Here is a 27,501-nt window from a genome sequence, read left to right as displayed (position 1 = left end):
TTTTTTTTGCGGTATGCTGGCCTCTCACTGTTGTGGCCTCTCCCGTCGTGGAGCACAGGCTCCGGACGTGCAGGCTCAGTGGCCATGGCTCACGAGCCCAGCTGCTCCGTGGCATGTGGGATCTTCCCGGACCGGGGCACGAACCCGTGTCCCCTGCATAGGCAGGTGGACTCTCAACCACTGCACCACCAGGGAAGCCCCAAGTTGAGAACTTTTAAAGAATTTTACGATCTTCCCAGAATAAAGTTAAAAACCCCATGTTCTGGATGCTTGGGAAGCCTCCCATCTCGTCCCACCCATCCATGGCAGGGGACCCTCTCTTTTCTTCCCCGCAGGAGTCTGGGAATAGCCCTCAGGCCCTGGGGCCCATAAGGACTCGTCGTCCTTGCCTTTTCTCACACTGTCACCTTTACCTGGCATGACCTCTCCATGCCCACCTATCTATCTAGTGTTTAAATAAGGATTGCTAAGTGCATACAACGGAATACCATCTTTTAAAAATCCTCACAATTGGTGATTCTTCCAACAAAGTAGTTGCGAGGACCCTGTGAGATGAGGCGGGGAACGTCTGGTGTGATACCTGGATGTGGTACCCACTCCATAAATGGTAGCTATACCTGGGTCTTCACGGAGCAAACTTCTTGCCAATCAGGTCTCAAAGTGTCACCTCCTCCGAGAGACCCTCCCAGATCACCTTCCTAGGTGGCACCCCCCCACACCTGTCACTCCATCCCCTGGTCCTATTATATCATCTTAATGCTTAGCACTCCCCGAAGCCATCTTATTTGTTTATTATCTTTCTCCCTCCAGCTCTGTGAGCACAGGGATCTTAACTATCTTGTTTACTGATGTACCCCCAACACCTACAATAGCGCCTGACGTAGCAGGTGCTCCGTATATTTGTTTTTCATTTTTATTTTTAAAATTTATTTAATTTTTTTGGCCCTGCTGTGCGGCTTGCGGGATCTCAGTTCCTCGACCAGGGCCACGGGCAGTGAAAGCCCGGAATCCTAACCACTAGGGCACCAGGGAACTCCGTTTTTCATTTTTATTATTTTTTAAAAATTTTATTTATTTATGTTTTGGCTGCGTTGGGTCTCTGTTGCTGTGTGCGGGCTTTCTCTAGTTGCGGCGAGCGGGGGCTACTCTTCGGTGCGGTGCGCAGGCTTCTCTTGTTGTGGAGCACTGGCTCTAGGCGCGCGGGCTTCAGTAGTTGTGGTACACGGGCTTAGTTGCTCTGTGGCATGTGGGACCTTCCCGGACCAGGGCTTGTACCCCTGTCCCCTGCATTGGCAGGCGGACTCCCAACCACTGCATCACCAGGGAAGTCCCTGTTTTTCTTTTCTTTTTTTTCTTAAAGAAGATGTTGGGGGTAGGAGTTTATTAATTAATTAATTTATTTTTGGCTGTGTTGGGTCTTCGTTTTTGTGCGAGGGCTTTCTCTAGTTGTGGCAAGCGGGGGCCACTCTTCATCGCCGTGCGTGGGCCTCTCACTATCGCGGCCTCGCGGCCTCTCTTGTGGAGTACAGGCTCCAGACGCGCAGGCTCAGTAATTGTGGCTCACGGGCCTAGTTGCTCCGCGGCATGTGGGATCTTCCCAGACCAGGGCTCGAACCCATGTCCCCTGCATTGGCAGGCAGATTCTCAACCACTGTGCCACCAGGGAATCCCCCGTTTTTCATTTTTAAATCAACTTTATTGAAGTAGAATTTACATACAATCAAATGCACCCCCTTTAAGTTGTATAGTTTGATGAGTTTTGACAAATATGTACAGCTGTGTAACCGTCAAGGCAAAGACCATTTCCATTCATCTCAAAATTTTGGCCCTGAGTTTTTTTGCGGTCAATTCCCCTCTACCCTGCTACATTTTTATGTGTGTGAATTGAACTAATCTTGAATTAGAGAGGACTGGCCCTAAGGTCTGGGGAGAGCTATTTACATGTTTACAATGCCTTTCCACTACTACGATCTTGTTTGTCTCACATGTGAGGCCATGGGTGCTCAGAAGGGCTAGGTGGTGACATGTGACAGAGGGTCTTCAAAGCCAAGAGGGAGAGCCCTCTGGGCTAGGGGCCTGGCACGCTGGGAAGTGTGTGGGTGCTCCGGGCTCCCAGGCCTGTGTGCACCATGGAGCCTGGCAAAAGGCTGGCTTGTGGCCCCACCTCTACCCCAAATGGCCCAGGCCTCCAGGCCAGCTGAGGAGATGCCTTGCGGTGTTCAGATGTCAGCTACCTCCATCTACCCACCTCCCAGAGCAGAGCAGGCCTTTCCAGTCCCTATAGTTTGGGCCATGGGAAAAAGGAAATAAGGCTAGCGGCACCACTGGTGGCTCAGAGAGAACCAGACACTGGGTGTCGGCTGACTTGGCCTCTGGCTGGGTTCTGCCTCCACCTTGCTGTGTGACCTTGGAAAGTCACTTTCCCTCTCTGGGCCTCAGTTTCTGTCTGTAGAAGGAAACTAATAATGTCTGCCAGCTGGACTTCAACTCCACCTGATAATTCTCTGTTGCGTGAACACATTCTGCTCTTCAAAGCCTGTGCCTCTGCCTGTGCTTTCCCCACTCCCTGGAATGCTGTTCCTCAGTATCTGCTGTCAAAATTCTGGTTTTTCCAACTTGTAGTTCTGGCACTACTCCTTCTGTGATTTTCCTCAAGACAGAATGTTCTGTTCCTTCCTCCAGTTTCTCTATGCTCTCGAGGGCAGGGACTGTAATGAATAGTAGAATGGTGGGTTCTGTCTACTGAGATGACCCATCGTGTGCCAGGTGCTGTGCTAATCACTCTGCTATCTCATTTAATCCTCACAACAAAGCATCATTATCCTCAGTTGACGGATGAGGAAACTGAGGTTCACAATAATGCCACTTGTCCTGGGTCCCAGAGCAGGTAGAACAACTTGCATCCTCTCTTTTCATCCCCAGCGTCTTGCAGAAGGCCTAGCGAGCAGGCATGTATCACTGAACGCATGAAGAGTGCCTAGATCAGCGGTCCCCAACATTTTTGGCACCAGGGACCGGTTTCGTGGAAGACAATTTTTCCATGGACTTGGCAGGGCGGTGCGATGGTTCAGGTGGTAATGGCAGTGATGGTTCAGGAAGTAATGTGAGTGACGCGGAGCAGCTGATGAAGCTTTGTTCGCTCCCCCGCCGCTCACCTCCTGCTGTGTGGTCCGGTTCCTAACAGGCCACTGGCCTAGATCACATTAGTCAACTTCAAACTTACCTTCTGTGGCGTTGACAGGACTGAAGCACCCGTGCTCAGTAAAGTTAATTTTTTTTTTTTTTTTTTTTGCGGTACGCGGGCCTCTCACTGTTGAGGCCTCTCCCGTTGCGGAGCACAGGCTCCGGACGCGCAGGCCCAGCGGCCACGGCTCACGGGCCCAGCCGCTCCGCAGCATGTGGGATCCTCCCGGACCGGGGCACGAACCCCTGTCCCCTGCATCGGCAGGCGGACTCTCAACCACTGCGCCACCAGGGAAGCCCTAAAGTTAATTTTTATTACCATAATTTTCTGCCTATGTCACACTTACAATAAGAGCTGTCCAATTACAGGGTGGGGCACGCTGACAAGTTAAGTACTCAGTCACTGGAGTAAGCAAGCAGAAACTGGGTGACTCTTGCTATGCAGTACAGGAGGTCTGAGCATCAGCGGCCAAAGGATGACCTCTGCTACCCCAGTCCATGATTTGGGGATCCCAGGGGTTAACCTGTTTCCCCTACCGGCTTGGGGGATAGTGTGGGTAGAATTGAAACACATTCCCCTGCTACATGTGACCCAATCAATGCCCAGCCCCGCAGGCCCGGTACCCAAAGTCCATGCTGGTCGGTGGGTTTTGAATCTGAGTCTTTTACAAACTGTAAAGTACTTTTTTTTTTCTATTTCTGGCTTGCCCTGTCTTACAAACCACTTCCCAACTGAAGCACCCATATGCCGAGCCTGAGGAATGTCCGCCTGGCACTGGGACCAGGGGTGCCTTTGGGCCGGAGCCTTGCCTGCCACCTCCCTTTTCCCTGCACTATTGGGCAAGACAGGAGGGCACACCTTCTGGGGCAGGTCGGATCAAGGCCAGGGAACTTCCTGAGGGCTGGCGGCGGCGGGCGGGGCTGGGGGAAGGGGAGCAGGGGCGGGAGGAGTGCGCCTAGGCGTCGCCTACCGGTCCCCTACGTCCTCCTCGGCGTGATTCTCTTCCCAAGCGGGTCGGGGAGGGGGTGACACTCAGGCTGGAGCCCCCCAGGCACTCCCGTTCTTTCCGATGCCCCCACCAGCCCCATCTCTTTCTTCCTTTTGATCACGGTCCGGTGCGCCTCCCTCTGCGTCTCTCCTCGGTCTCCCTTTCTCCGACCTTCTCTGGTTGCTGGGCCACGGGCTGGGGCTCGAGGCGGAGGCGGTCCGCGGACTGACGCTGCTAGAGCCGAAGCGCGAGCCGGACGAGGCCGCAGCCAGGGGCGGCAGGAGCGGCGGGAGCAGGGCTGGTCGGCTCCATGGCGCCAGTGGCGCCCGTCTGAGCAGCGCGGGCAGCGGCAGGCGGCGGCCGGATCGGGCCGCGGCTTTTACTCACCATGGGGGACGTGCTGTCCACGCACCTGGACGACGCCAGGCGCCAGCACATCGCAGGTGAGTCCCGCGCAGCGCAGCGCGCGCAGGGGGTCCGGCGGGGAGCCCCCGGCCACGCCCCCATCCCGGCCAGCCTGCTGGGGTCTCGGGAGAGTCAGGCCCCGGGCAGGGCGGGAGTGGCTGGGGGACCAAGAGTGTTGTCCAAGCGTGTTTCTTCTACGTCTGAGCGTCCCTTCTCGGCCCCTTCTGAGGCCGCCCTTCCCCCTCCTGGGGGGACTCGAACTCCCACCCACCCCTTGGAGCCGGGGCTCGTCGGATCCCCCAACACACTACCGCAGTCGAGCTATGGGAGGGGTCGCAGCCTCCTCTTAACCTTGGGTATCCCCGCCCGGAAGCGGTCCAGGCCCACTCGGCCAGCGTGTCCTGACCTTCCCTAGCTGTCCCAGTCCCCCACTCGCCCTGGCCCCAGCCCCAGTACACGTGGCCGAGGCTTCCAGGGGATTGGCCCATCAAGGCCTGAGACTGAGCCTGGGGAGTGGGCTTAGGATAGGAGGGATACACAGGAGCGGTGGGTCAGAATCCCTGTCCTTGGACTCGGCACAGCGGGGTGCTCCTGCTGCCAGCTTGTTTAGGGGGCTGGTCAGGGCCGGAGCCCAGCCTCCTCAGCCCCCTCCTTCAGCCGTCTTTGCACGGTGGCCACTTCTCAGAAGGGCAGCTGCCCCCTCCCCCCTCCCTGGGGAAGCCCAGGGACTGCAGCAGGGTCCTGGGTTCCTCCTCCCCAAAACTCAGAGAGTGGAGAGAGAGGGTGAGACCCTCTGGCTGCCTGGGAAACTCAGTTCTGCGTGAGGCTGCCTGGGTGGAACCCCAGCATCTGTTTCGCAGCCATGAGATCTTGGACAAGTCTCCTAATGTCCTGGCCCCTCACAGTTTTCTTCTCTTCGAAATGGGGTGAATGGTTTCTTCCTTATTAATAGACTTCAGTGAGCTAATTCACATAACTTGCTTAGCACAGCCTGGCACAGAGGAGACCCCAGTGCATGGGGTGCTGGTCCATGTAGGATGGAGGGGGAAGCCTATGGAAAGAGGAGCCCGTTCCTCTTGGCTGAATCTGCCTTTCTCTGTCTGGTGGACCCAGAGCACAGTGTCCGCCTACACTTATCATGATGTGTCCTGCAGTTCTCTAGAGTTGGAGAAGCTGAGTTCTGCCACTCAGACCCCTGGAGAACAGAAACCAGGGGTCCCTTAACGCCGGGTTCCCACCCCAGCTGGGCACAAAGGTTTGTCCTGTGACTGTGGTTCTGGGCTCATGACCTGAAATCCCCCTTTGTGCCAGGCCTGGGCCGGGGCCCAGTGGTGAGGGTGATGAAGAAATGAGTCAGACTCTCTCCAGCGTCAGACCAGCAGGGGGTTAAGTCCTGGAATACTTGCTTGTAGGACAGGCCTGGACTTTGGGAGGAGGAAGGCCTGGGCGGAGTCTTCCTGTCCCCTCCCTGTTGGTGGCAGCCTTCTGGGCCTCTGTAACAGTCCATCCATTCACGACCTCCTGTTGGGGCCCCTCACCCGGCCTGGTTGGGGTGTGCTGCGCCTTCTTTGGTGGGATTTTTCCTCCCTCCACACCCAGCTCTGGCTCTCCCCCTCTTCCCGCCTCCTGGGCTGAGAACTGCCACTTCACAGGAGAGGAGACTGAGGCCACAGAAGGTGAAGTGTCCTCTCCCGGACAGGGCTGGGTTTGTTTTGTGGATGCCAAGCTTGGTGGAAGAGGGCTGTGCGCACTCAGAGCCTGCTGGCCTCTTTCTTCTCAACACTTCAGTGCTATTAATAACCCTCCTTAAATGCCTCAAATTCCTGGTCCAGACTCACCTGAGGGGGCTCCTGCAGTACCGAGTGGGAGGGGAGGAAACCAGCGAGCCTCCAGCCCCCTCCCACAGGAGGGAGCTGCCTTGGAAATCTCTGTTGTGGGGAATGGGGGTGTGCTTTGCCACCTCCAGTGATCCTCGCATCGTCCTCACCCCACCCACGAAGCAGCTAGAGCAGCTAGCACTTTCCCGCAGGACAATTAAAATTCCAGAGCCCTTCCGACCCGGGGACGCAGGGCCGGCCGCCATAGAGAAGTCAGCTGTGCTCTGAGCTCCGAGGCCTGTTCCTGGTTGGGTTCTGTGGCTTGGCCAGTGGCTTCCCGGGATTTGCACCCGCCTTGAGGAGGTGAGCAGGTGAGTTCCAGCCTGCAAGTCCTGGCAGGGGTCAGGCGCGCTCCTGCCCATGGAGCTGTTTTGCCATCACGGCGTCTTTCATCCTGAGATTTCAAAGCTCCTGGCAAGCAGGGGCTTGTTCTCACACCAGCGGCCCCGTGGGGCTAGTGGCAGGATGATTCTCTTCCTTCTTTCATGAGGGAGTTTGTGTGGAGGAAGAACCCTGGCCTGGGAGCCAGGAGGCCTGCGTAACCTCAGGCAGCTGCTTACTTAACTCTCTTTTAAGTAAGTGAGTTAAAAAGAACTCTCTTTTAAAAAAGTGAGTTTTAAGAAACAGTGAGTCTGTTTCTCACTGTGACTGAAAGGGTGTCTTCCCTGCGGGCCATAGTCCCTTCCAGCTCTGAGGGCCTAACCATCCTAAAGTTTCCCCACAAATCTCCTCAGATGTGAGCCAGCTGATTTGTCCCAACATTGACTCCATAGCATGTTAGCTGGCATGACCTTGGGCCAGCATCTGAATCTCAGTGTTCTTATCTGTAGAATGGGAATAATGAAACTTGGCCCAGTGCTTGGGGCATAGTAAGTACTTAGCAAACAACTGCCATTATTATTGAGATTGTTCTTTACCCTCTGTTCTTGAGAGTGGCCAGGTGTTTGGAGTTTGAAGCATGCAACTGTAGCTGTGGTTTAGGTCCTGTTTCTCTGAGGTTTGTCCAGTCCCTGGGGTCAGGGTTGATGCTGGTTTCTGGGATGCAAGAATCCACCTGGGTTTTTAGAAACCTTGATTACCTTCTGTGTTGGCATATGTGTGAGATGGCTGTGGGCTATCTGGAGTGGGTCCAGAGAGCAGTGAGGGGAGGACCCATATGACAAGGAAAGAACTAAGACGTGGAGAGGTGGGGGGTAGGGTTAGGCCAACTCACACCTTCTACCTGGCACAGAGGCCAGGACAAGAACAAGAGTGGAAGTGCCCACTGGCTTCTATCAGTGCTGTAAGAGGGGTTCTTTGCATATGGTCTGAGCCACGTAAACCAAGATGGAGCAGGTGAGGGAGTGAGCTCACTGTTGCTCGAGGTATGCAGGTAGGGGCTGGGTGCCATGCCCTTAGCAGGAAACCTGGCCCTGCTTGGTGTGGATCGGGGGATGGGGGCTCTGCCTCAAGGACGGACTTGAAAGACTCAATCATTGCTCCAGAAATTCTGTTGATCAAGATGAAATTGTGGGGGCCAAGAAACCGCTCCCCCCAGCACACACACGTACACACAGTGCCCTTAAGGTTTATTACCGGAGAGCGCTAGTACAGAAGTTTGCTAGGGCCTGTGCTCCTCCCTTCTGCGGGCCTCACCTTTCCCCTTGCTAATTCTTATTTTAAATAGCTTTATTGAAATGCAATTCACCTGCCAGCCAATTCACCCACTTAAAGTGTACCATTCAATGGTTTTTTTGTATATTCACACAGTCGTGCAACCTTCCCCACAATCGATTTTAGAACATTACGTCACCCATCAGAGAAACTCTCCACCCATTAGTAGTCACCCCCGCTTCCCCCTCAGTCCTTCCCAACTCTAGGCGGCACTGCTAATGTCGTCTGATTGCAAAAGTAACACACGCAAGCAATGTGGGAGTGGAAAATGAAAAAAGCAGAGCTCTTCCATCTTCCCTCCCTTCAATCCCACTGCCCAGAAGAAATCCCTCAAGATTGGTGTGTCACTGTTTCCAAACGCCCATCTGTGTACATATACATTTAACTCTGTTTATAGAAAGAGGTCCAATTATATGTTTCTGTGGTTTGACTTGTTTCACTCAGTATATTGTGGATACCCTTCCATGTCAGAACACGTGAGTCTGCCTTCTTCTGTGGGTGGGCTTCTTTCTGTGCGTGGCAAGGTTTATTTACCCAGATCCCCGTTAACCGACGTTGGGTTGTTTCCAGTGTTTTGCTAGTAATCACGGTGCTGCCCGAACCTCCTTGCACATATCCTGCGCCAGGTTCCGGTGTCAGAGCGGCCTCAAAATGGAACTGCTGGGTCATGTTTTGATGTGTTGACACAGAGCCTCTGAAAAGGCTGTAAACATTTGACAGCATGTGGTACTTCAGTACCAAGTATTATCACCCCTTTTGACAATCAGATATGAAAAAGGGGGTATCTTTTTAATTTATTGAACAGAATAATTAATATCTTTCCTCCAAGTTGATTTTAAAAAACTGCCTTTCCTCATTCGGGCAGTGGTTGAAGGTCCCAGGAGTTTAGGGGTGGAGGGGTCTGCATTTGGCCACCCCCCCACCCAGGTGCGTGGCTTCCTGGATGCAGCTGTGGGCTTTTCAGGGAGCCCAGGCTGGCCGGAAGCAGTGCTCCACCACCCCCCCCTTCGCTGCTGCCCTTAGCCAAGGTCTGGGTCAGCCCCTGGGGGTAAAGCGTCTGGGGATTCTGCCCTCCTCTTGTGTCGTCTTACATAACGTGCTTTTGTTGGCGTTGACCCTGCCCTCCCCCTCCATCCAGCCTCCACTTGTCTGTTCCTTTCCCACTGCTGGGGCCTGAGCTCCGGACTCACCTGCTCAGAGCTGCCTCCCATCTCACCCCTCCATCCTTCCCACACACGCTGCCAAAGAGACCTTTCTAAACCCAAACTGGGCCATGGGCCTCCCTTCCTGCCACCTGAGGAACGAGGGTTAGAGACAAAATTAGGAGTCACTCACCACCATCCTGCAGTAACTTTATTCTTTCGTGGTATTTCCCTTCTGTGTTTATTACACGTTGCTGAGGCCATGACTCAGTTTGTGCCTCGCTCCTTGCACTAAACGATTCATAGTAAACATCGCTCCCAGGTCATTAGACCATCCCTGGAAGCGTCCTCCAAAGCTACATCTGTTCCACCTGAGGCCATCCATGCAGACGTTTTTCTTAGCCTTTCCCCTAATGTAGGACATTGCCATGCTCCGCTGTGACCAAATAGGTGGTTTTCAGGGGCAAACTGAGTCACTGTGTTTGTTTCCTTTCCCGCTCTGGTCAGCTTCCCTGCTGAAGACAGACTCATCCTCTTGCCCTACGCCCCCTCCCCACCCCCCAGCCTGCTTCCACCAACCTGGGCATTTCAAGGAAGGCCCGTTCCTGGGAGGCCCGGACACCTCTGAGCATCTTTCTTTGGGAGCCTGCTCAAAGGAGCTGCCGGTGAGCTGGGGACACGGACTGATGCCCATGGCGTCTGGGTGTGACCACGTAGGTCCTGCCGCTTCCCCAGCCTGCAGCCTGCAGGGAGTCCACTGATTTGTCTCCTTCCTGAGGATGGTAGGTGATGGAGTGCACTGCCCCCGGCTCTGAACCTGTAAGATTAGCCATCGCTTAACGGAGCACTTACTCTGTGCCAAGCCTTCCTTTGTTTCTTTGCACCTGCACCCTCCACCTCCCTCCCCAGCATTTTACCGGCCAGTGGTTAGGGGTGCGGGGCCGAGCAGGTTAGTGGCAGGGGCCGAGTGGGAAGAGCGGCATGTGTCAGAGACTGGGTTGCACACATCTGTCCTCCCGTCTTTACTCGGCTGGACTCAAGTCTGCCTTTGGCCAGTCCTGCCCTCCTGCCGGCGCCCCCTCCTCCTCCGCAGGCAGGCAGAGCTCGTGACTCACTCCAGCCCTGGTCTCCTCGTAGCATCCTCCTGCGGTCGGTCACAGAAATTCCTGAGCTGCTTTTCCTTCCCCTGCCCCACCCCCACCGACTTCCCTGCCTGAGGAAGAAGGGTTTTCTGTCGAAGGTGCTGGGCAGAGTTTGAAGGAAACATGAAGGCAGATGCCTTTTAAAACCCTCGAGGGTGGAGCAGAGCCATGCCCCTCTTCTGATAGAATCTTAAGGCCTGAGTCATGGAACACTGCAATCTTCTGATCTCCCAGATTTTAAAACTGGAAGAACAGGAAGTGCCCATCTCTCCAGGGCAGCTGGTTCCACCCCTGGGAACCATCTCGGTTTGGAGATGTGCTACCTCTGGCCCACAGAGGTGAAGGGACCAGCCTGGTGACACAGTGGATGGTAAGTTAGAAGGAAGCAGGCAGTCCAGAGGTCTGGGCAAGGCTGAGCGCTCAGACTGCTTGGGTGCGAGTCCAAGCTTTGCCACTCAATGGTGTTTGAGGACAGGTTGGCCACCCTCTCTGAGCCTCAGTGTCTTACTTCCGTTAAAGAGGATGAGAGTGCTGGCTTCTCAGGGCGTAGAGTCAAGAGTGACAGCCCCTGCACGGTGCAGCATGGGGCTGGTGAGTGGTGAGAACACAGTGCATGGTAGCTCCAGGACATTACCTGGAGGGAGATGGGCCAGGTCTGTCCTGTAGCCTCAGGCACCCAGACCCCTGCCATGTGTTCCAGGAAGTTGGCATGCCCCAGGTTGAGGAGCACCAGCCTGTGGCCCTGGATATCTGCAGCGGTCAGCAGGCACCTGGAGGGTGGTGAGACGGGCTGTGGTCACACAGGAGAGTCAGTCAACGGCATTACTTACTCTGTGTCCGATGTTGGGCAGGGCCCAGGAATGAAGGGGCAAAAGACAGATAGGAACTCACTCCCCCTTGCCTGGCCACGTGTCCAGAATTATTTGCTTGATCTGGGTCTCGAGCCTGGTCCTGTTGACTTTTTGCTGTGTGACTCTGAACCAATGGCTATGCCTCTCTGTGCCTTTTCTTCCCATCTGTGACCCCCTAAGACCAGTATCTACTTATGGGAGTTCTCTGTCTCTGAAAACCTTTTCCTAGTGGTCTTAGGTACCTTCTAAAGGCAGGGCTGGGTGGGTTTGGATGTAAGAAGTTGAGGGAGAGGGTCGCCGTCTGCCTGCCTGTGAGAGCCCACAGGCATGTGATGAGCTCTTGCCCCAGACACACTTGGTCATTCTTTTATTCATTCAGTCAATAGTTACTGAGCTCCTACTGTGTGCCAGGCACTGTGCTAGACACCAGGGACACACTGATACCCGAACTCTGACGCAGTCCCTGCCCATGTGGCGCTGCCTGGCTGGCTGTCCCTCTTCAGGGTGAGGAGTGTTCTCGAGGCAGGGGGGCGGGGGGGAGATCTTCAGCAGGAAAGTGTGAGAGGGGAACTGGCCCAGTGGGTGAGGGGGGTAATGGGGTGAAGAGGAGAGAGCCACATAGGCTGGCCCTAGAGAAGAGGGGACTTTGTCCTGAGTGTCCTGGGGAGGCCTAGGAGGGTGGGTGAGAGGGGCCCAAACCAGTGCGGATGGGGTACAGTCAGGGGACGTGTGTGTGTGTGTGTGTGTGTGTGCGTGTGTGTGTGTGTGCGTGCGTGTGTGTGTGTGTAGGGGTGATGGAGCAACCAGGCCTTGGTGATGGTGATGTGTGAGGTTGGGAAGATCTGGTGCCTGTTCTTGGCCCTGCGGGATTGATGGACCCCCCATAGACTGTTTTATTGAGGTAGCCAGGGGTCCTAGCTCCCCCTGCTCCCATTCCTTTGATGACAGGAGACTCACTCCCTTCCGCAGCAGCTCTGAGTGTGAGAACCTTTGCTTCCAGGGGCAGAGTGGAAGGAGGGCGGGCCTGGATTCTGGGGACCCGGCTTCGAGACCTTGTCTCAACTGCCCCGTCGTTTGGCAGGTGCCTTCCCTTCCCCTGGCCTCAGGTTCCTCATCTGTAAAGTGGGCCTAAGGTAGCCCAGATGTGCTCGGTTATTGTGAGGGATCAACGAGCTGATGTGGGAAGTGCTGGCTCCTGTTATGACCAGTCATTACTGTTGCACATCATCCTCGATAGGACACTGGCCGAGGGAGTCCTTCCTCTCAGGGAAACAAAAGTGCAGGGCATGGGCCAGGGTGCAGGGTCCACCTGCAGGGCCAGGGGCTCCAGTGGGTAACCAGGCACCCAGGAGGGGCAGAGGAAAAATGAATTGTGGTTTGGAAACTGTGAACCCCACTTTCCCACCCACACATCTGTGGCCAAGCCAGCCACAGCTGCTGTTCTTCCTCCCGACGCCTGACAGAGCTGTTTGTGTCCAGCCAAGTTTGTGAAGCCAGAATCTTCTAGAAGAGGAGTCCCTTGGGCAGGAAGCTACTCACCCTCTTGTGCTTTATTTACCTGCCTCTAATCCTTCCCACCTGCCGGGAGCCATTTATGGGTGCAGCCTGGGAGGCAAGAGTCTCAGGGCTGGTGCCAGGTGACCTCTGGCAAGCCCTTCTTCCTCTCTGGCCCTGTTTTGCCAATCTGTGCAATGGGGCACTAGCACAACCTCTAGTACCCTCCTGGCTCTGACCCCTTGGGAGCCTGTAGGCCTTGGGCTGTGTTGAAAGCACAGAGCAGGTGCCCAGCAATTATTTATTTATTTATTTTTGCGGTACGCGGGCCTCCCACTGCTGTGGCCACTCCCGTTGCGGAGCACAGGCTCCGGACGCGCAGGCTCAGCGGCCATGGCTCACGGGCCCAGCCGCTCCGCGGCATGTGGGATCCTCCCGGACCGAGGCACGAACCCGTGTCCCCTGCATCGGCAGGCGGACTCTCAATCACTGCACCACCAGGGAAGCCCCAGCAATTATTTATTGTGTGATGCCATCTTGCTGTGGAGGGAAAGAGCCCACTCTGAAAACTGTCTTGTGGTGGGGATGAAGCAGTGACGCGAGCCCTGATCTCATGGGACTCATGCCATCCAAGACGCTTCCATGAAGCTGAACGCAATGTGGTTTGTGTTACAAAGACAGTGGATCTTTATGTTTTCTAAAGTGCATATTGGTTTTAAATCTGGTCAGCCCAACTCAAGGGGCAGCATGTCTGGCCTTGACCAGGAGGCAACTGGCTTCTGCCAGCAAAGGCCCCGTGGCCTTGGGCAAGTTACTGTCCACCTTCAGTAAAACGGGAAGGTGATCCCTGCCTCTGGGGCATGTGAAGATTCTGGGAGGCAGTTGCTCCTGGCACATGGAACCCGCTGGGTAAGTGGCAGTTCCATTTAGCTGAGTCCTTGGGGGAGCAGTGTCATTTGCCCGCCAGGGATTTTAGGAGTGATGGGACCTCCAGAGGGGAGTGGGCTGACAATTGCAGTTCTGTTTCCGTTTTTGTTTTTTGTTTGTTTTTTTGGAGGTGTTCGCTGGAGAGGAGTGGGAAGGGGAGGAAAGAGAACAGGGCTGAAGCTTTGGGGAGTCTGGGCCCCGCTGGGCTGCGGAGCTCCGGTTAGCGTGGAAGGTTCGCTCGCGGCCTGGCCTGCTCAGGCTGCAGATTCCCCCCTTGCCCTGAGTTTGGAGCTTGCTGATGGGCCGTGGCTGCTTTCCTTTTCTGGCCCAGACCTCCCTGCTCGCCAGGAAGGACCCTCTGCAGTCATCTGACCAATCCCCTCCTCCATTTCATAAGTGAGTAAACTGAGGCCCAGAAAGAGGAAAGGACATTCCCAGGGTCTCAGAGGCTGCAGACCTGGGACGGGAACCTGGGGCCCTTTCCATTCCTGGACACCCCAGACAGCAAAGGCTGGTCAGGAAGGAGGGATGGGCCCGGGTGAGGCTGTAAAGGTTATAATTTTGAAAACGGAGTAAACAAACAAGCCCTCTATGAGAGAAGCGGCCCTGTGCTGGCCTCACAGATAGGCCTGTGTCTGAGGAGACAGCCCAGGCCTGTCCACATGCAGACAGCTAGGTGTTGTGGAGGATTAAAAAAAAAGCCAAGCTACCTTCCCCTCCACCCCCACTGCCATATTTCAGGCTGCCAGGAAAAGGAGCGGGGAGAGGCCTGATCCACCAGGACGACCACTGCTCAGCCCGGCCGAGGGCAGCCCTCCGGGCTCTGCTCAGTACAGTCACGGCTCACTGTGGGGCTTTGGGCAGGGGGCTTCCCCTCTCTGGGCCTCAGTTCCCCCGTCTGGAAAATGGGGGCGATTCCATCTCTCAAGGAGGGTGGCCGGGGGGCACGGGGTGGGACACGATTTGGGCTGAGTGGCTGAACACAGCGAGCCCTTTCTCTCACCCTGACCTGAGTCTTTGTGGCCAGAGGTGAGGCCCCCTTCTCAGGGCAGAAGTGTTACTTTCTCAGGCCTGCCTGCTCCTGGGAGACAAACCTCCACTCCGAGTTGGGCTGTAGCAGGCCACCCAGCTCAGCTTTCCTGTTTTCCTGTTGAAATTGTGGCAGAATCTGAGAGGAGGTGCTTCTGGGGCCTGCCCTGCAGGCTGGGGGCCGGGCCGCAGTCAGGCCTGGAGCCCCCCAGGGTGGGGCTCAGCAGACTTCCTGTGTGATTAGGGGCAGAGCCCCGCGACTCCCCTCCCCTCTTCCTGAGTCCCCCTTGTGGCTTCTGAGAGTCCAGCGCCGTGGAGGGGAGCTCGGCCTAGCCTCCACGCTGGGCCTCATTTTCCACCGGGGTTCAATGAAAGATTTGGGCGAGAGCCTCTTGGGGGTCCTCTGGGCCAAGTTCTAGGCCCTGAGAGGCCTTGCAGGACCCACGGACTAAGCCTGCAGCCAGGAGTGCTGTTCCCTGGACCCACTCGTGGCAGGCTGGGTGGGGGCCTCCTCCAGGTGCCTCATGTGGCTGTGGTCCTCGGTTCTTGTCTGTGATATGAGCAGTACGAGGCAGGCAGTGTGGCCTCGAGGGACAGAGCTGGCTCCACTGGCTACTAGCCAGGTGCCCCTAGGACAGTTACTGTGGTTCTCGATGCCTTGGTTTCACCAGCTGTAAAACGGGTATGATAATACTGCTTCCCTTATTATATGGGATATGCTTTTAATGTAAAGGTTAAATTGCATTATGTGCATTTATCAGTTACATTTATGTGCATTTAACACAGTGCCGGGCATAGTAAATGCTCAGTAATCAATAGCTATAATTAAAATTTGTTACTTTAAATTAATTCCTTAGCAGTGAATGAATGAGTAAATGTCCTGCAAGGTTTCCATCTCGCAGCACAGGGACCTGAAGCTATTTGGATGAAGGGTCTGGTGGGTGCAGAGAGTGTGCTGGGGGGTATGGAGGGGCGGGGCAGACGTGGGCAGGGGCACGGCCCTGGCTGGTTCTGACTTCCCCTCTGCCCGTCTGGAAGGAGTGTTTGCCCCCCACCTTGGTCTGAGACCACAGGCCTGGCGTGCCTGCAGCCGCGCACACGCTGCTTCCTCTCTCCTGGCGTGTATTCCTCTCAGTCTGACTCACTGGCTTTGAGTCTTTTGTTCTTGTCCTTGAGCCCCAAGGGTGAGGCTGGGAGAGGCAGGGCCCAGGGACTTGATCTTGGGTGGGCCGACCCTCCCCCTGGCTCCCGACCTCTCTGGGCGCTGGGCCTCTGGGACTAAGCCCTGGTGTGACAGGCTGGGGATGGGACGCCTGGGTCCTGGCACCCCGACTGACTCACTGTGCATCAGGTGCAGGGGCACACCTTGACTGAGGGCCCACTGTGAGCGTGGCACCCAAACCAAGCTGGCCCAGGCCCTGCCCATGTAGAGCTCAAGGTTTGGCTGGAGGGATGCGCTGAACAAGTGGTTCTGGCCAACCATTAATTAACTAATTATCAGAGGGCACATCCTGATGAAATGACCACGCTCCGAGAGAGCTCGCCTACGTGGGCCCTGCACCAGGCCCGGGAGGAGCTCGGCCGCCCGATCTCTCAGCGATGCCTGTTATTTGCCCTCCTGTCACATGAGGAAACAGGCTCCTGGTGGCCCAGGGACTCTCCCAGAGTCCTCCAAAGTGGCCCAAGTCCCTTCCCTTCTTGGTGTCTCAGTTCCTGGTCAGGAAAATGGGTCTGTCCAGGAGGCATGCTGTGACAGGCCAGGGTCCTGTTGCTGGGCCCTCCCAGGGCTTGGGATGTCATCTGGCTTTTAGGACAGTGACCACCAGCCTTGGGGACTGCATAGCCATTGAAAGTGAAGAGGTGCTGTACGTCGGCAAGTATGTATGTTTGTGCAGGTGTAGAAAAAACATAGAAGGAAATTGATCAACATGTCAATAGAGATTTTGCCGGGGGTGGGTGGATGGATGAGACTCGGGGGGTTCACACCGGGAAGTGGTGGATTGCTTCTCCAGCGTGGAGTCTCTCTGTGCCAGGCAGTGCAGGTGGGCGTGGTGGGAACAGTGGGGCGAGAGGAACGTGCTGTTCTCATCCAGCTGGGCGGGTCTGTGACCCACCAGTCCTCCAGCCCTTAGACACCCCACTCACTGCTCCGGCCAGGACGTGGCCCAGGCCCCCGTGTGATGCGCAGGCCCGCTGGGTGCTTAGAGCTGGACGTCGGCTGCTGAAGGTGTGTGAGGCGGAAGGCTGGGCTCGGGGCCCCCTTTCTGCAGTGCTCAGGGCTCCCCCTCTGCCTTGTGGCCTCAGCTCTCTGTGTCTCTGTTTCCCCACGTGTCAAGTGGGGATGGCGTAACCGCCTCGCAGTGTTGTGAGCTTTATGACGGAAGCCATGCCTGGCGCCTGGCACGAGGTGAACCCTCAGAGCTGAGAGTTTCTGCCCTTGGGGTCCGGCGCCCCCGCCAAGGTCAGGGCTTCCCTACCAGAGGAGCCCTGGCAGACTGGACTCGAGCGACAGGATGCTATTAAGTCGGGTCTTGGTAGTGAGCTCTGACCTCCCCCTCAGACCCACAATGGCTCCCACCTGCCAGCATCCAACAAAGGTCCTGGAGGCTGCACCTTTCAACTCTGAGCTTCCTCAGAGCCCCCCTTTTATTGTTGTTGTCATTACATAAGCAATATCTAATATCAAAGAAAAATTAGAAAATAAAGAGAAGTAACAGGAAGAAGATGAAAATCTGCAGTGGGCTGTGGGCATCTGCACCCTGGTCATCCCCCGGAGGCACGTAGAATGGCTACAGAATATTCCATCATGGCCGCAATAGCCTGCCTTTTACCTTGCTCAGCCAAACGCCTATCGCTGGGCACTTGGGTGGTTTCTGTTTTTCGTTGTTGCAGGCAGTGCTCTGTGGGACAGCCTTAATCATTTCCATGGGATTAATCCATCGATCCCAGCATTGTTTGAGAGCCTGCTCGGTGCCAGGTCGTGTGTGGGGCTGGGGGTGCCGGATGGGGAGGCAACCATGGTCCTCATCCTCCCAAGGACCCCTTTCTGGGAGGAAGGACCCAGCATGGAACCCCTGCCGAGGTGGGGAGCGAGGGCATCTCTGGGAGCCAAGGGAGCGGCAGTGACCCAGACTTGGAGGGTCAGGGAAGGCTTGTTGGGGAAGGGGATGTCTAGGTGAGACCCAAGGCATGAAGAAAGAAGAGTCATAGGTAGAGGGGCAGCTCTGCAGAGCCCCAGAGCCGAGAGAGTGCAGGTATCTGGGGGAACCAGAATTGCCCAGAAATTGGTCTTGCCGTGGTTCTTGCTGGCCATGGCCGCAGTGCCCCTCGTGTGCACTACCTCGGTGGTTGATTTTCAAAGTGCTGGTACATCTGTCCCCCACCCCGCCGTGGGGCTGGGGTCTTCCTCTCATGGGGGACACAGAAGCAGGGTGACCTGCCGGCCCCAGGTGAGAGTCCCGCAGACACACCCGCCTCCGTCCCTTCACCTCACCCCAGGCTCAAGTGCAGGGCCTGCTCAGCTCCAGTTTCCCAGGCCCTTTGCAGGTGCTGTATCATTTGACAGAAGCTGCCAGAAGAGGAAACTGAGGATCCAAGCTTAGGTGACAGCTCGGTTTGCCTGACGGGGTGGTGACCTTTTCTGCTGCTGAGGTGTGACCTTGGGCTGGCCTGGCCGGCTCCAGGTGCGAGGCCCCACCTGTATAGGAAGCGCTCTACTGGGATTGGAGAGGAGCCCCTGGCAAACACTGCCTCCGGGGCTGGGAAGGGTCTGTCCCCAGGCCTGAGCTGGCTTTTCTGGAAAACCCCAACCTTTTCCTGTGTCGTAAGATGCCTGGGAGACCGAATCGAGGGCTCTGGTGTAATCTCACAGCCGGGGACAGGTTTTATGTGCTCGGTGCTGTGCTTGGTGCTGGGGATAGGTCATGAGTGAGACAGACGGGGTCCCTGTCCTCGTGGGGGAAACAGACACCAGTTCATTGGGAAAGCAGAGTTATGCTGATGACTAACGGGCTTCTGCCCTGAATGGGGGTGTGTGGCTGTCAGGGACACAGTCTGAGGAAGGGCTTGAGGGTCCAGCCCAATGGAGTCCAGCCCCTTCACTGGACAGACGTGCTGGAGAGCCTGGGAGGGTGAGGAACTTGGCCAGGGTCACCCAGTCACGGTCAGGTGCCCGGACTCAGGCCCCAGGGCTTTTTTTTTTTTTTTTTAAATCTTTTGGCTGCACCACGTGGCATGTGGGATCTTAGTTCCCCAACCAGGGATTGAACCCACGCCCCCTGCGTTGGCAGCGCAGTGCCTTAACCACTGGACCGCCAGGGAAATCCCAGGCCCCAGCACTCTTAACCCTGCATCACCGCCTGGAAATCGGGGCTTGGAATCTGTTATCACTGCCAGGGGAGACAGTGAGCCCGTCCCCACTCACCCTCAACTGACCCCCGGAGAAGCAGACACAGAACGTGGGCCTGTTGGCCGAGAGCAGAGTTTCCCATGATGCACAGGTGGGGGGCATGCAGGCACCTGGAACAAGGAATGTGAAGCTGGCAGGGCCTCCCAGGGGATTTGCCCTTGTACCCTCCCTTCTGGGCCTGCTGGAGCCCGAGGAGACATGCAGCTGGTGACCCCGGGGTGGGGCAGGGCCTGTGTCCTTTGCTGGCTCAGGAGGGCAGCCCGCTGGAGTCTTGTTATTTGGATAAACTTTCCATCTTCTATCTGCATGAAGCCTCTCCGTGCCGAGGATCCCTGGCATTCCAGCCTGGGATTGGGTTTCCTTTTGGCCCAGCAGCGAGCACATGAGTGGATTTTCATCGTGGCTCATCTTCCTTCTCCCTCCCTTCCTGGGCTGGTCTCCTTTTGCTGCTCCCTCCCTGCCTTGAGCCCTCTCCCTGCTCCCACCCCACTTCCCTCTGGACCTTTCTTTTTTTTTTTAAATTTATTTATTTTATTTTATTTATTTTTGGCTACGTTGGGTCTTTGTTGCTGAGCACAGGCTTTCTCTAGTTGGGTGAGCGCGGGCCACTCCTCATTGCGTTGCGTGGGCTTCTCGTTGCGGTGGCTTCTCCCGCTGTGGAGCACGGGCTCTAGGTGCTCCGGCTCAGTAGTTGTGGCGCACGGGCTTATTTGCTCCGCGGCACGTGGGATCTTCCCAGACAAGGGCTCGAACCTATGTCCCCTGCATTGGCAGGCAGATTCCTAGCCACTGCGCCACCAGGGAGGTCCCCAGCCTTTTTTCCATTAGGCTTTGGCCAGAGTAACTGGCACTTACTAGTGATTGATTGTTAGAATGGCAGCTGACAGTTATCGGGCTCTTACCAACACTCAGGCCGAGTGCCACACGCTGCTCACACATTCTCTTATTTGGTCCTCACAGCAACTCTTTGAGGTGTGTGCTATTTTTACCCCCATTTTATGTATAAAGAAACTGAGGCTTGGGAAGTTCATGGTCAGTAGCAGAGCTGGGTCTGTCTGTGTTTTATCTTTTTTGTTTTTTTTTGGCCCAGCCTCGTGGCACGCGGGATCTTGGTTCCCCGACCAGGGATCAAACCTGTGTCCCCTGCAGTGGAAGTGTGGAGTCTCCCATCACTGGACCTCCAGGGAAGTCCCTGTCTGTTTGTGTAGTTACTGCTAACCTCTCTCCTGGGACAGAATCTTCTCCATAGCCTCCTTGCCAATTGGCCATCCAGCTTCTGCTTGTATACCTCCAGTGACGGGGAGCTCCCTACTCTATAGGGGCCACCTGTCCCACCACTGGACACCTGAGATGGAAAGCCCCTTCTGGAGTCCTGTCTGCCGTGGGTGGGTCACTCGAGAACAGGCTCCATTTCGGCCGGGGCCTGGCTATGGCTGGCTTTCCACGGCATCTCTTTTCCTGAGAATTATCCAACTCTTTTGTTTTGGGAGTTGAGCTACGTCCTCCCTTTTTCCCCTTAACAGTCCTTACCTGGTGCTCAGCCCTTTACAGCATCATTTGTCACATACTGAGCAAGCCTGAGCAAACTTGATGTTGAAACCATGGAGGTATTTTCATTAGCACTGATCTGGACGTCTTAGTCAATTCAGTAAGACAAGAAAAAAAAGAGAGAGAGGTATAAACACAAGATACCAGGAAAGCAAGACACTGTGGTCCCGCCCTGGTGGAGTTCAAAGCACTTTCCCATCTAGCCTCGCCCTTGGCCTTGTCCACTCTGTGAGGCTACCTGTGGGAAGTGCAGGTTCAGAGAGACAAGGAGTTTGCCCAGCTGCAGTGCCGTGGAGCGGAGGGAGCTGTGGTCCACCGAGGTCTGGTGGCTTATGGTTTGTTGGGTGTTTGCTTTCTGAATCTTCGTTGATGTTTCTCCGTCCACTTCTCCTTTCTGAATAGTTAACCTCTGAGGGACAAGGGCCCAGGAAGACCGGACCCCAAGCGTGTTACCTTCCCATCCTCTGCATGGCCTGCAGAGCGACCGGGTAGCTGCTGCTTTGATTCCACTTTTCTGGTCCCCATTTCATGGCACGAAACACATCACAGAAAATTGCCAGTGGCACGGGTGGACACACTGTGGGACCCTGAGCTTGTGAAAGACCCCACTGCCCACCTGACAACTCATCCCCCGGCCACCGACACTCGGGCAGGTGGAACTGCTTTCAGCTACTCAGGCATCATCATTGACGATACGAGCCCCCATCTGCTCGGGCTCTGTGGCTTTACTCGTTTCATTGAATCCTTATGACAACCCGATGCGGTGGGGCGGGTACCACTGTTACTCCCATTTTTACGGCCCAGGAAACTGAAGTTCAGAGAGAATTAAGCCACATGTCCAAAGCCCTACAGTCAGTGAGCAGTGGGGTTAGTATTTGAACTGAGATCAAATTCTAGAACCTTGACACCACACTGTTCTGTGGAAGTGCCTTCTCGACACAGGAAGGTACTCAGAGATGTTTGTGGAACAGATGAATATTTTCTCGCCTGTCTGAATCTGTGCATTTCCTGTGTCTTCTGCTTGGCATGCTCTCCCTGCCCAAACCTCCTCTTTCACCTTGCCAGCACCCCTTCATGTCTCGGGTGCCGCCTCCTTCTGGAAGCCCTCCCCGACGCTGCAGGCTGGGTTAGCTGCCCCTCCTCTGGGTTCTTCTGCTGCTCCCAGCCCCATTGTAGGTTTTGTTGACAGTCTGTCTCCCTCATTAGACAACAGGGAGTGGGTTTGTCTAACTCACTCCTGAATGCCCAGTGCCCCGTGGTTGATGAATGAATGGATGAATGAGGGCAACACAAAACCTTTCTCGGCCAGCACGGTGGAGCCCTGGAGACCCTCACTTGTCCTTGGTGCTGCGCCCAGCTCCCATTTTGGTTGATCCTGAGCTGACTGACGGAGGACGTGGATTTCAGGCTGTCCCCAGCGCCCTGCCTCTTGGTGGCTGGTGGGAGGGGCTGGGTGGTGATGCTGGCTGTCAGGCTGGTCGTGGAGGAGGGGCTCAGGCAGCGAGTAGCTCTGCCGGGGATCTCAGGGTCTAACTCTAGTCTGGGCGCTACGGGGAAAGTTGGCGGTGGGTTCTCAAACAGGGGTCCGGGCCTGTGGTGGGCACCCGCCAGCGTGAGGGTGCCGTGGCAGAGTGCCCTGGGCGCCCGGTCCAGCCTCAGCGCTCTGCACTGTGGGCGGAGAGCAGGCGTGTGTTGAGGGGCGCCACGGCCTGGGGGCAGTTTTGACAGATGGCCAGGGCCCAGGCTTAGAGGACTCAAGCTCCAGTGGGCGTGGCAAGGAAGAAAAGAAGAGCACGCAGGTGAGGGTTGTTGCTGAGAAGTCAGTAGGCACGGGGGTTGGGTGTGAGCGGGATGGAGGTCGGTGTTTACAATATCACCGTCACAGGTCAGCCGCCTCTGTGCCTGGCGTGAGGGAGAAGCTGATTATCCCCAGTGCACGGAGGAGAATACGGAGTGAGGCACCGGGCCACGGAGCTGGGGTTTGTTCCGTGTCTGTCTGGCTCCCAAGCCAGGGCTCTCTGGGGCAGGAGGATGGGCAAAGTGGAGCGGGTGAGCAGTCTCAGGAGGCTGCTCCTTCCTTTCCATCCTGCATGGCTCTGTTGGCCTGGGATGTGGCCTTGGCCGTAGCAGGGCCTGGTGCAGGACACCAGCCTCTGGAGACCAATGAGAGTGGAAGTGGCGCAGGGCAGGTGTGGGTGGGCCGGTCCCCCTGCAGGGGGGCCTTGGCACCCCTTCTCCACCTGCCCCAGCTTGGGTCTGTGTTCCCAGAGAGCAGGCACTCCTGGGTCTGGGCTCCCAGAACAAGCCACCGACTGTCGGGTGCCCGGGTGCCCACAGCCGACTCTGGGCTCTGCCAGGCGGGGAGGGAGGGGCTGGAGGGGATGAGAGGGCCTTTGTTTCCTTCTGTTTGTGTCAAGATGGGAATCGACTTCCTCCCACTAAGGCAGCCTCCTCGAGGTGTAAGGGAAGGGCAGCCCCTGGCGGGTGCGGGTCTGCGGTCTGCCTTTGGAGGGTGGGGCATTTCCCTGGGCCTCCACTTCGCTCCCCCTTCCATCCCCCTCCTTCATCTGAGCATGCTCTCCCACCAGACCTGGGTCGCTGAGCCGTGGTTAAATATTTGCTAACCGAGAAGAGCTTTAAAGGCAGCTTTGTAAGGGATCCTGGCCGGCCCCTCCTGGTCCCGCTGCCTTGCCCCAAAGCTGCCTTCGTGCCGGGAGACCCGGCTCAGCCTCTACCCAGCTCAGCCTCCCTCCCAGGCCTCCGGGGCCACCATTTTGGCATCTGAAACTGGGTGGCCTTCCACCGCGGGTTGTTCATTCAGCACTCGTTTGTCGAGCACCCGTCTGGGCCAGACGTGAGCCTGGCGCTGGGTCTCTGTGTCACCACCGCCCCCTGCCCCCCACAGACGGTCACGGTGGTTGCAAAACCCATCAAGGCTGTGGTGGTGGAGACTTCGGGGCACTGGACCTGTCCTGGCGGGGGTGGTCCTGAGGAGGTGACGTCCAAGCGGGGGGAGGAGATGGCCAGGCGGAGAGGGTGGGCTCAGGGAGAGGGTTCCAGGCCAGAGACCCCAAGACCAGAGGCAGTTTTTCTCACTGGGTGCTGAAGCCCCAGACTCCTCTCCCCAGGCTGCTCTCAGGAGGAGCTGGGCCACTGACAAGGCAAGGGGGCCTTGGCTGCCTCTTCCCCACTCCCCCAGCCTTGGTTTCCCCATCTGTCCAATGGAGAGCTTGGACTTGATCTCAGAGGGCCCTTCCCAGGTCCGGTGGCCTGTTTTCAGCGTATGTGCCTGGCCCATTAATGAGGGAACACGCTAGAGCAGGGGTTCCACAGGTGCTGAAGGTTAAGATCACAGCCACGAACCTTTATAAGGCTCACGTGGCCCTTTGTTAGCAGCAAAACCAACGTCTCCTGAGGGCGCTTTGACTGTTAACGACAGAAGCTAACATCTCCCGAGGACCCCTAGTCACTGAGTGAGGAGGGAGGGGGAAACTATCACCTTATGCCCGTTTTACAGACGAGGAAAATAAGGCCCAGAGAGGCCATTCTGAGCTCCGCGTTTGCTTCTTGCCTCGAGCTTGGCCCCAGAACACACCTGCCTCTGTGAGAAACCCACTCTCCTCTCCCAAGGCTGGTGCCGCGCTGAGCTCCTGGGATACAGATGTGACCGAGATGCCACCCTGACCTGGGGAGCTGCCAGGCGAGTGGGGAAATGTTGCCAGAGAGTCAACAGGGACTCCTGACTTGCACAGTTCTAGGTACTGGGGTGGAGTGGTGAACAGAGGCTGGCTCGGCTTCACGTCCCGGTTTTGCTCTTGCCTGTGTGAGGTTGGGGAAATCACGTTTCTGAGCCTCCGTTTCCTCATCTATAAATGGGTTTAACAGTAAATCTGGGTGAGGGTTGAATGAAATAATGTTGACGATAATTGCTAACGTAGATGGGAGCTGCCTTCGTGGCTGGCATTGGGCTAAATGTTACATGCATTAGCTCATGCCCCACTTATTATTATAATTCCGTGCAAATGGGAAACCGCAAAGCATTGTGATGGAGGAGATGATGTCTGAGTAGGGCCCTGAAGTGTGGCTAGGAGTCTGAACTGTGGAAAAGAGGGGGAAGGGAGCTTCAGGTAGAGGGCACAGCACAAGTGAAAGCGTGGAGGTGGGAAGGTGGGACATTGGGGAGGGAGGGAGGATTGAGATCCAGAAACTGATTTGGCGTGATGTTTGCGGGCGGTTGGCGTGATGTTTGCGGGCGGCAGTGTGCCAGGCCCCATGGCAGGTGCTGAGAATTCGGTGATGGATGAGCCCTGGTCTCTGGGGTCCGGCGAGAGCCTTTACAAAATGCTTCGCGTGACTGTCTCCGGTACGTTTCCACCGCCCAGAGAGCCTGGGTTCGAGTCCCAGCTTGGATTTGGGGTTCTCCACTTGACAGCTGGCTGGCCTTGGACAAGCCACTGGGCCTTACAGCCTCTGTGTCCTCAGTGGGGGTGATACCTGTACCCACTTGCTGGGGCTGTTGCCAGGGCTCAAAGTGTGGCAGATCCCCCTGCAGGGCGCTGGGCGTCACCAGCCGGCATTTTGCTTCACCAGCTGTGTGAGGCCGGGTAGGCTCCTTGGCTGCCCCATGCTTCCGTTTCCCGCTCTGTCCTCGGGGGTGATGAGGACCCTCCTTCTCGGGGCTGTCTTGATGTCCCACGTGAAGCACGGAGCCGGCGCACTGTCAGGTGTCCATTGTTGCCGGGCCTTGGCGTGCTGGGGGCTGCTGGATTACAGAGTGAGGCTTTTCCTTGTTCATAACTGGCCCCAGGGAAGGGGTGACCCAGCAGAGGGTCCCTGCGGCCAGCAGGGAGGAAGCCTCGAGGGTGGCAGCCACCTTCCCCAGGAGGAAGGGCAGCATGGTGCACATTCTCATGGCCCCGGCTCGGGCATCCCTTTCTGTGCTGAGGAATCTCTGGGGCGGGTGTGGAGCTGCGCTGCTCAGTGTGGGCGGTGGCTCCCCACCGGGGCGGGGCAGGGCCGGGCCCGGCTCAGGACCTCTGCCTCTGGCCTCTCACTCGGGGCTTCCTTCCTGTTCCTCCTTTGTGCCAGGTCCTGTCCCAGATGTGGTGGGTACTGCCTGGGGGTATGAGACAGGGCACAGGCCTTACCCACTGTGCAATCAGGGGAGAAGGGGGAGGTCCCACCCAGCCTGGGGACATCCCGGGGGAAGGGATGGTGCGGTGGAGAGTGAGAAGGGAGGGGTGTCCCTGACCCGGAGGGACCCCACGGGGAGGAAGGGCACCCAGGGGTCTGCGGGCACGCCGAGGAGCTTGATCTTTGTCATAAAGGCAGTGGGAACTGTGGAAATTTTTGAGCAGGGGAGATTCAGGGTGAGAGCTGTAACAAAAAGATCCCCGTGGTTCCTGTGTGTGGGAAGGATCAGAGGGAAACGGGAAGCCGAGGGGGTAGAAATTTTGGGGCCGTGGCAGGGGTACGATGGGAGGGGCCTGGTGTGGAGGTGGACTGAGCTATACTGGCCTCTCGACCAGCCCGTGGGCAGCTGGGACGCCCACCTCACCCTGATGGCCTTGCTGTGGGGAGCAGGACACGGCTGGGGTGGGAATCCTCTTGGCTCCAGAAGTCGGGTGACCCTGGATCAGTCCCTCGCCCGGTGCTGTCGCCCTTATGGACAAGGACTGGCCTGGCCGGGGGCACCCAGCTGTCCTGTCCCCTCCTGGCTCTGCAGGCTTCCAGCTGCTGGTTCAGGCTCTTCTCACGGGTGGGCTGCCAGCCCTCCTCTCCTGCTGGCCGATGGAACCTGTCATTACCCGCCTTCCACCAGCTTCGTCCCCTGATTACAGGAGCCCCGTCGGCCACCCACAGGGCCAGTGCTGTGGGGCGCCCCAGGGGCTGGCAGTCTGGAAGGTGGGGGTGAGATGCATTTGCCCAAACTTTTGTCCCCTGTTAACACTCAGACTGTTCTGGGTCCGTATAATTTATAAGCTGTGTGTCCTTGGAGGAGTCACTTAAACTCTCTGAATTTCAGTTTTCTACTATGCAAAGTGGGGACAACACATAGAGTAACTCATGTAATGTGCAGCCGTCCTGGGTCCAGAGGAGCTGCTGAGCGAGCGGCTGTTGCTGTTATGTGTTAGTAATAATAATACGGGGCGTTGAGCAGAAAGGCCCTGGGCCGGGCACTGAGGGCTGGCATGCCGACCCAGCTCTGTCAGGACATGCTGTGTGACACTGGGAGAGTGTCTCCACTGCTCTGGACCTCAGGCTTCCCTGGCTGTGCCAGGCAGATGATGGAGATGGTGGTACTTTGGACAACTCTGTGACACAGGGAAGCTCAGTCCCTGCCCCCACTCTGCCTCTGCTGTCCCTTTGGCTCTGGGGTGGGTGGGGTTGGTATCCCCAGTTGCCTCCCCCACCTTCCCGCCCCGGGCCTGATCCCCTGGGCTCTGGGAACCAGGCAGGCAGGTTGTGGCCCTGCCCCACCCTACAGGGTGCTGCCCTCCTGGTTTCAGTCGGCAAATCTCTCAGCCCTGATACGGGGCTGGGCTCTTGGGTGAGGTGTGTTCCTGGAGCCCACTGGAGGGACCGGATGAGCCAGGGATGGGTCTGGCACAGTGCCCTCAGCTCAGGCCAATCCAGGGCTGGGACTGGCGTGAAGCCCCCATGGTTGGCACAGGGCTGATGTGATCTTGGCTGGAGAGCGTCCTCTTCGTCTTGGTGCCTTGTCAGTGTAGAGGGGGTCCCAGACCCGGGCTCAGATCCTGCCTCTGCCGCTTCCCGGCTGAGGGACTTGGCAGTTCTCTGGGGCTCCGTCCCCTCGCCTTAAACATTCCTCCAATTCAGACACCACCTGCCC

The 27,501-nt window shown here is 56.8% G+C and overlaps 1 protein-coding gene across 1 annotated transcript in view; it reads left to right on the top strand.

Moving 5' to 3' along the window:
• The first annotated feature begins 4,382 nt into the window (after positions 1 to 4,382).
• The window catches only part of NIBAN2 (niban apoptosis regulator 2), a 50,260-nt gene continuing 27,141 nt past the window's right edge, over positions 4,383 to 27,501 (top strand). The window contains exon 1 of the mRNA XM_024762205.1: positions 4,383 to 4,615. Within this exon, the coding sequence (XP_024617973.1) occupies positions 4,561 to 4,615 (55 nt within the window). The 5' untranslated portion in view covers positions 4,383 to 4,560. The remainder of the gene's footprint in view (positions 4,616 to 27,501) is intronic.

The sequence above is a fragment of the Neophocaena asiaeorientalis genome, unplaced genomic scaffold (genome assembly GCF_003031525.2).
Source record: "Neophocaena asiaeorientalis asiaeorientalis breed wild unplaced genomic scaffold, Neophocaena_asiaeorientalis_V1.1 scaffold78, whole genome shotgun sequence".
Classification (NCBI taxonomy): Eukaryota; Metazoa; Chordata; class Mammalia; order Artiodactyla; family Phocoenidae; genus Neophocaena; species Neophocaena asiaeorientalis.
Note: the sequence above shows the minus strand (reverse complement) of the source record. Positions and strands in the feature narration are given on the sequence as shown.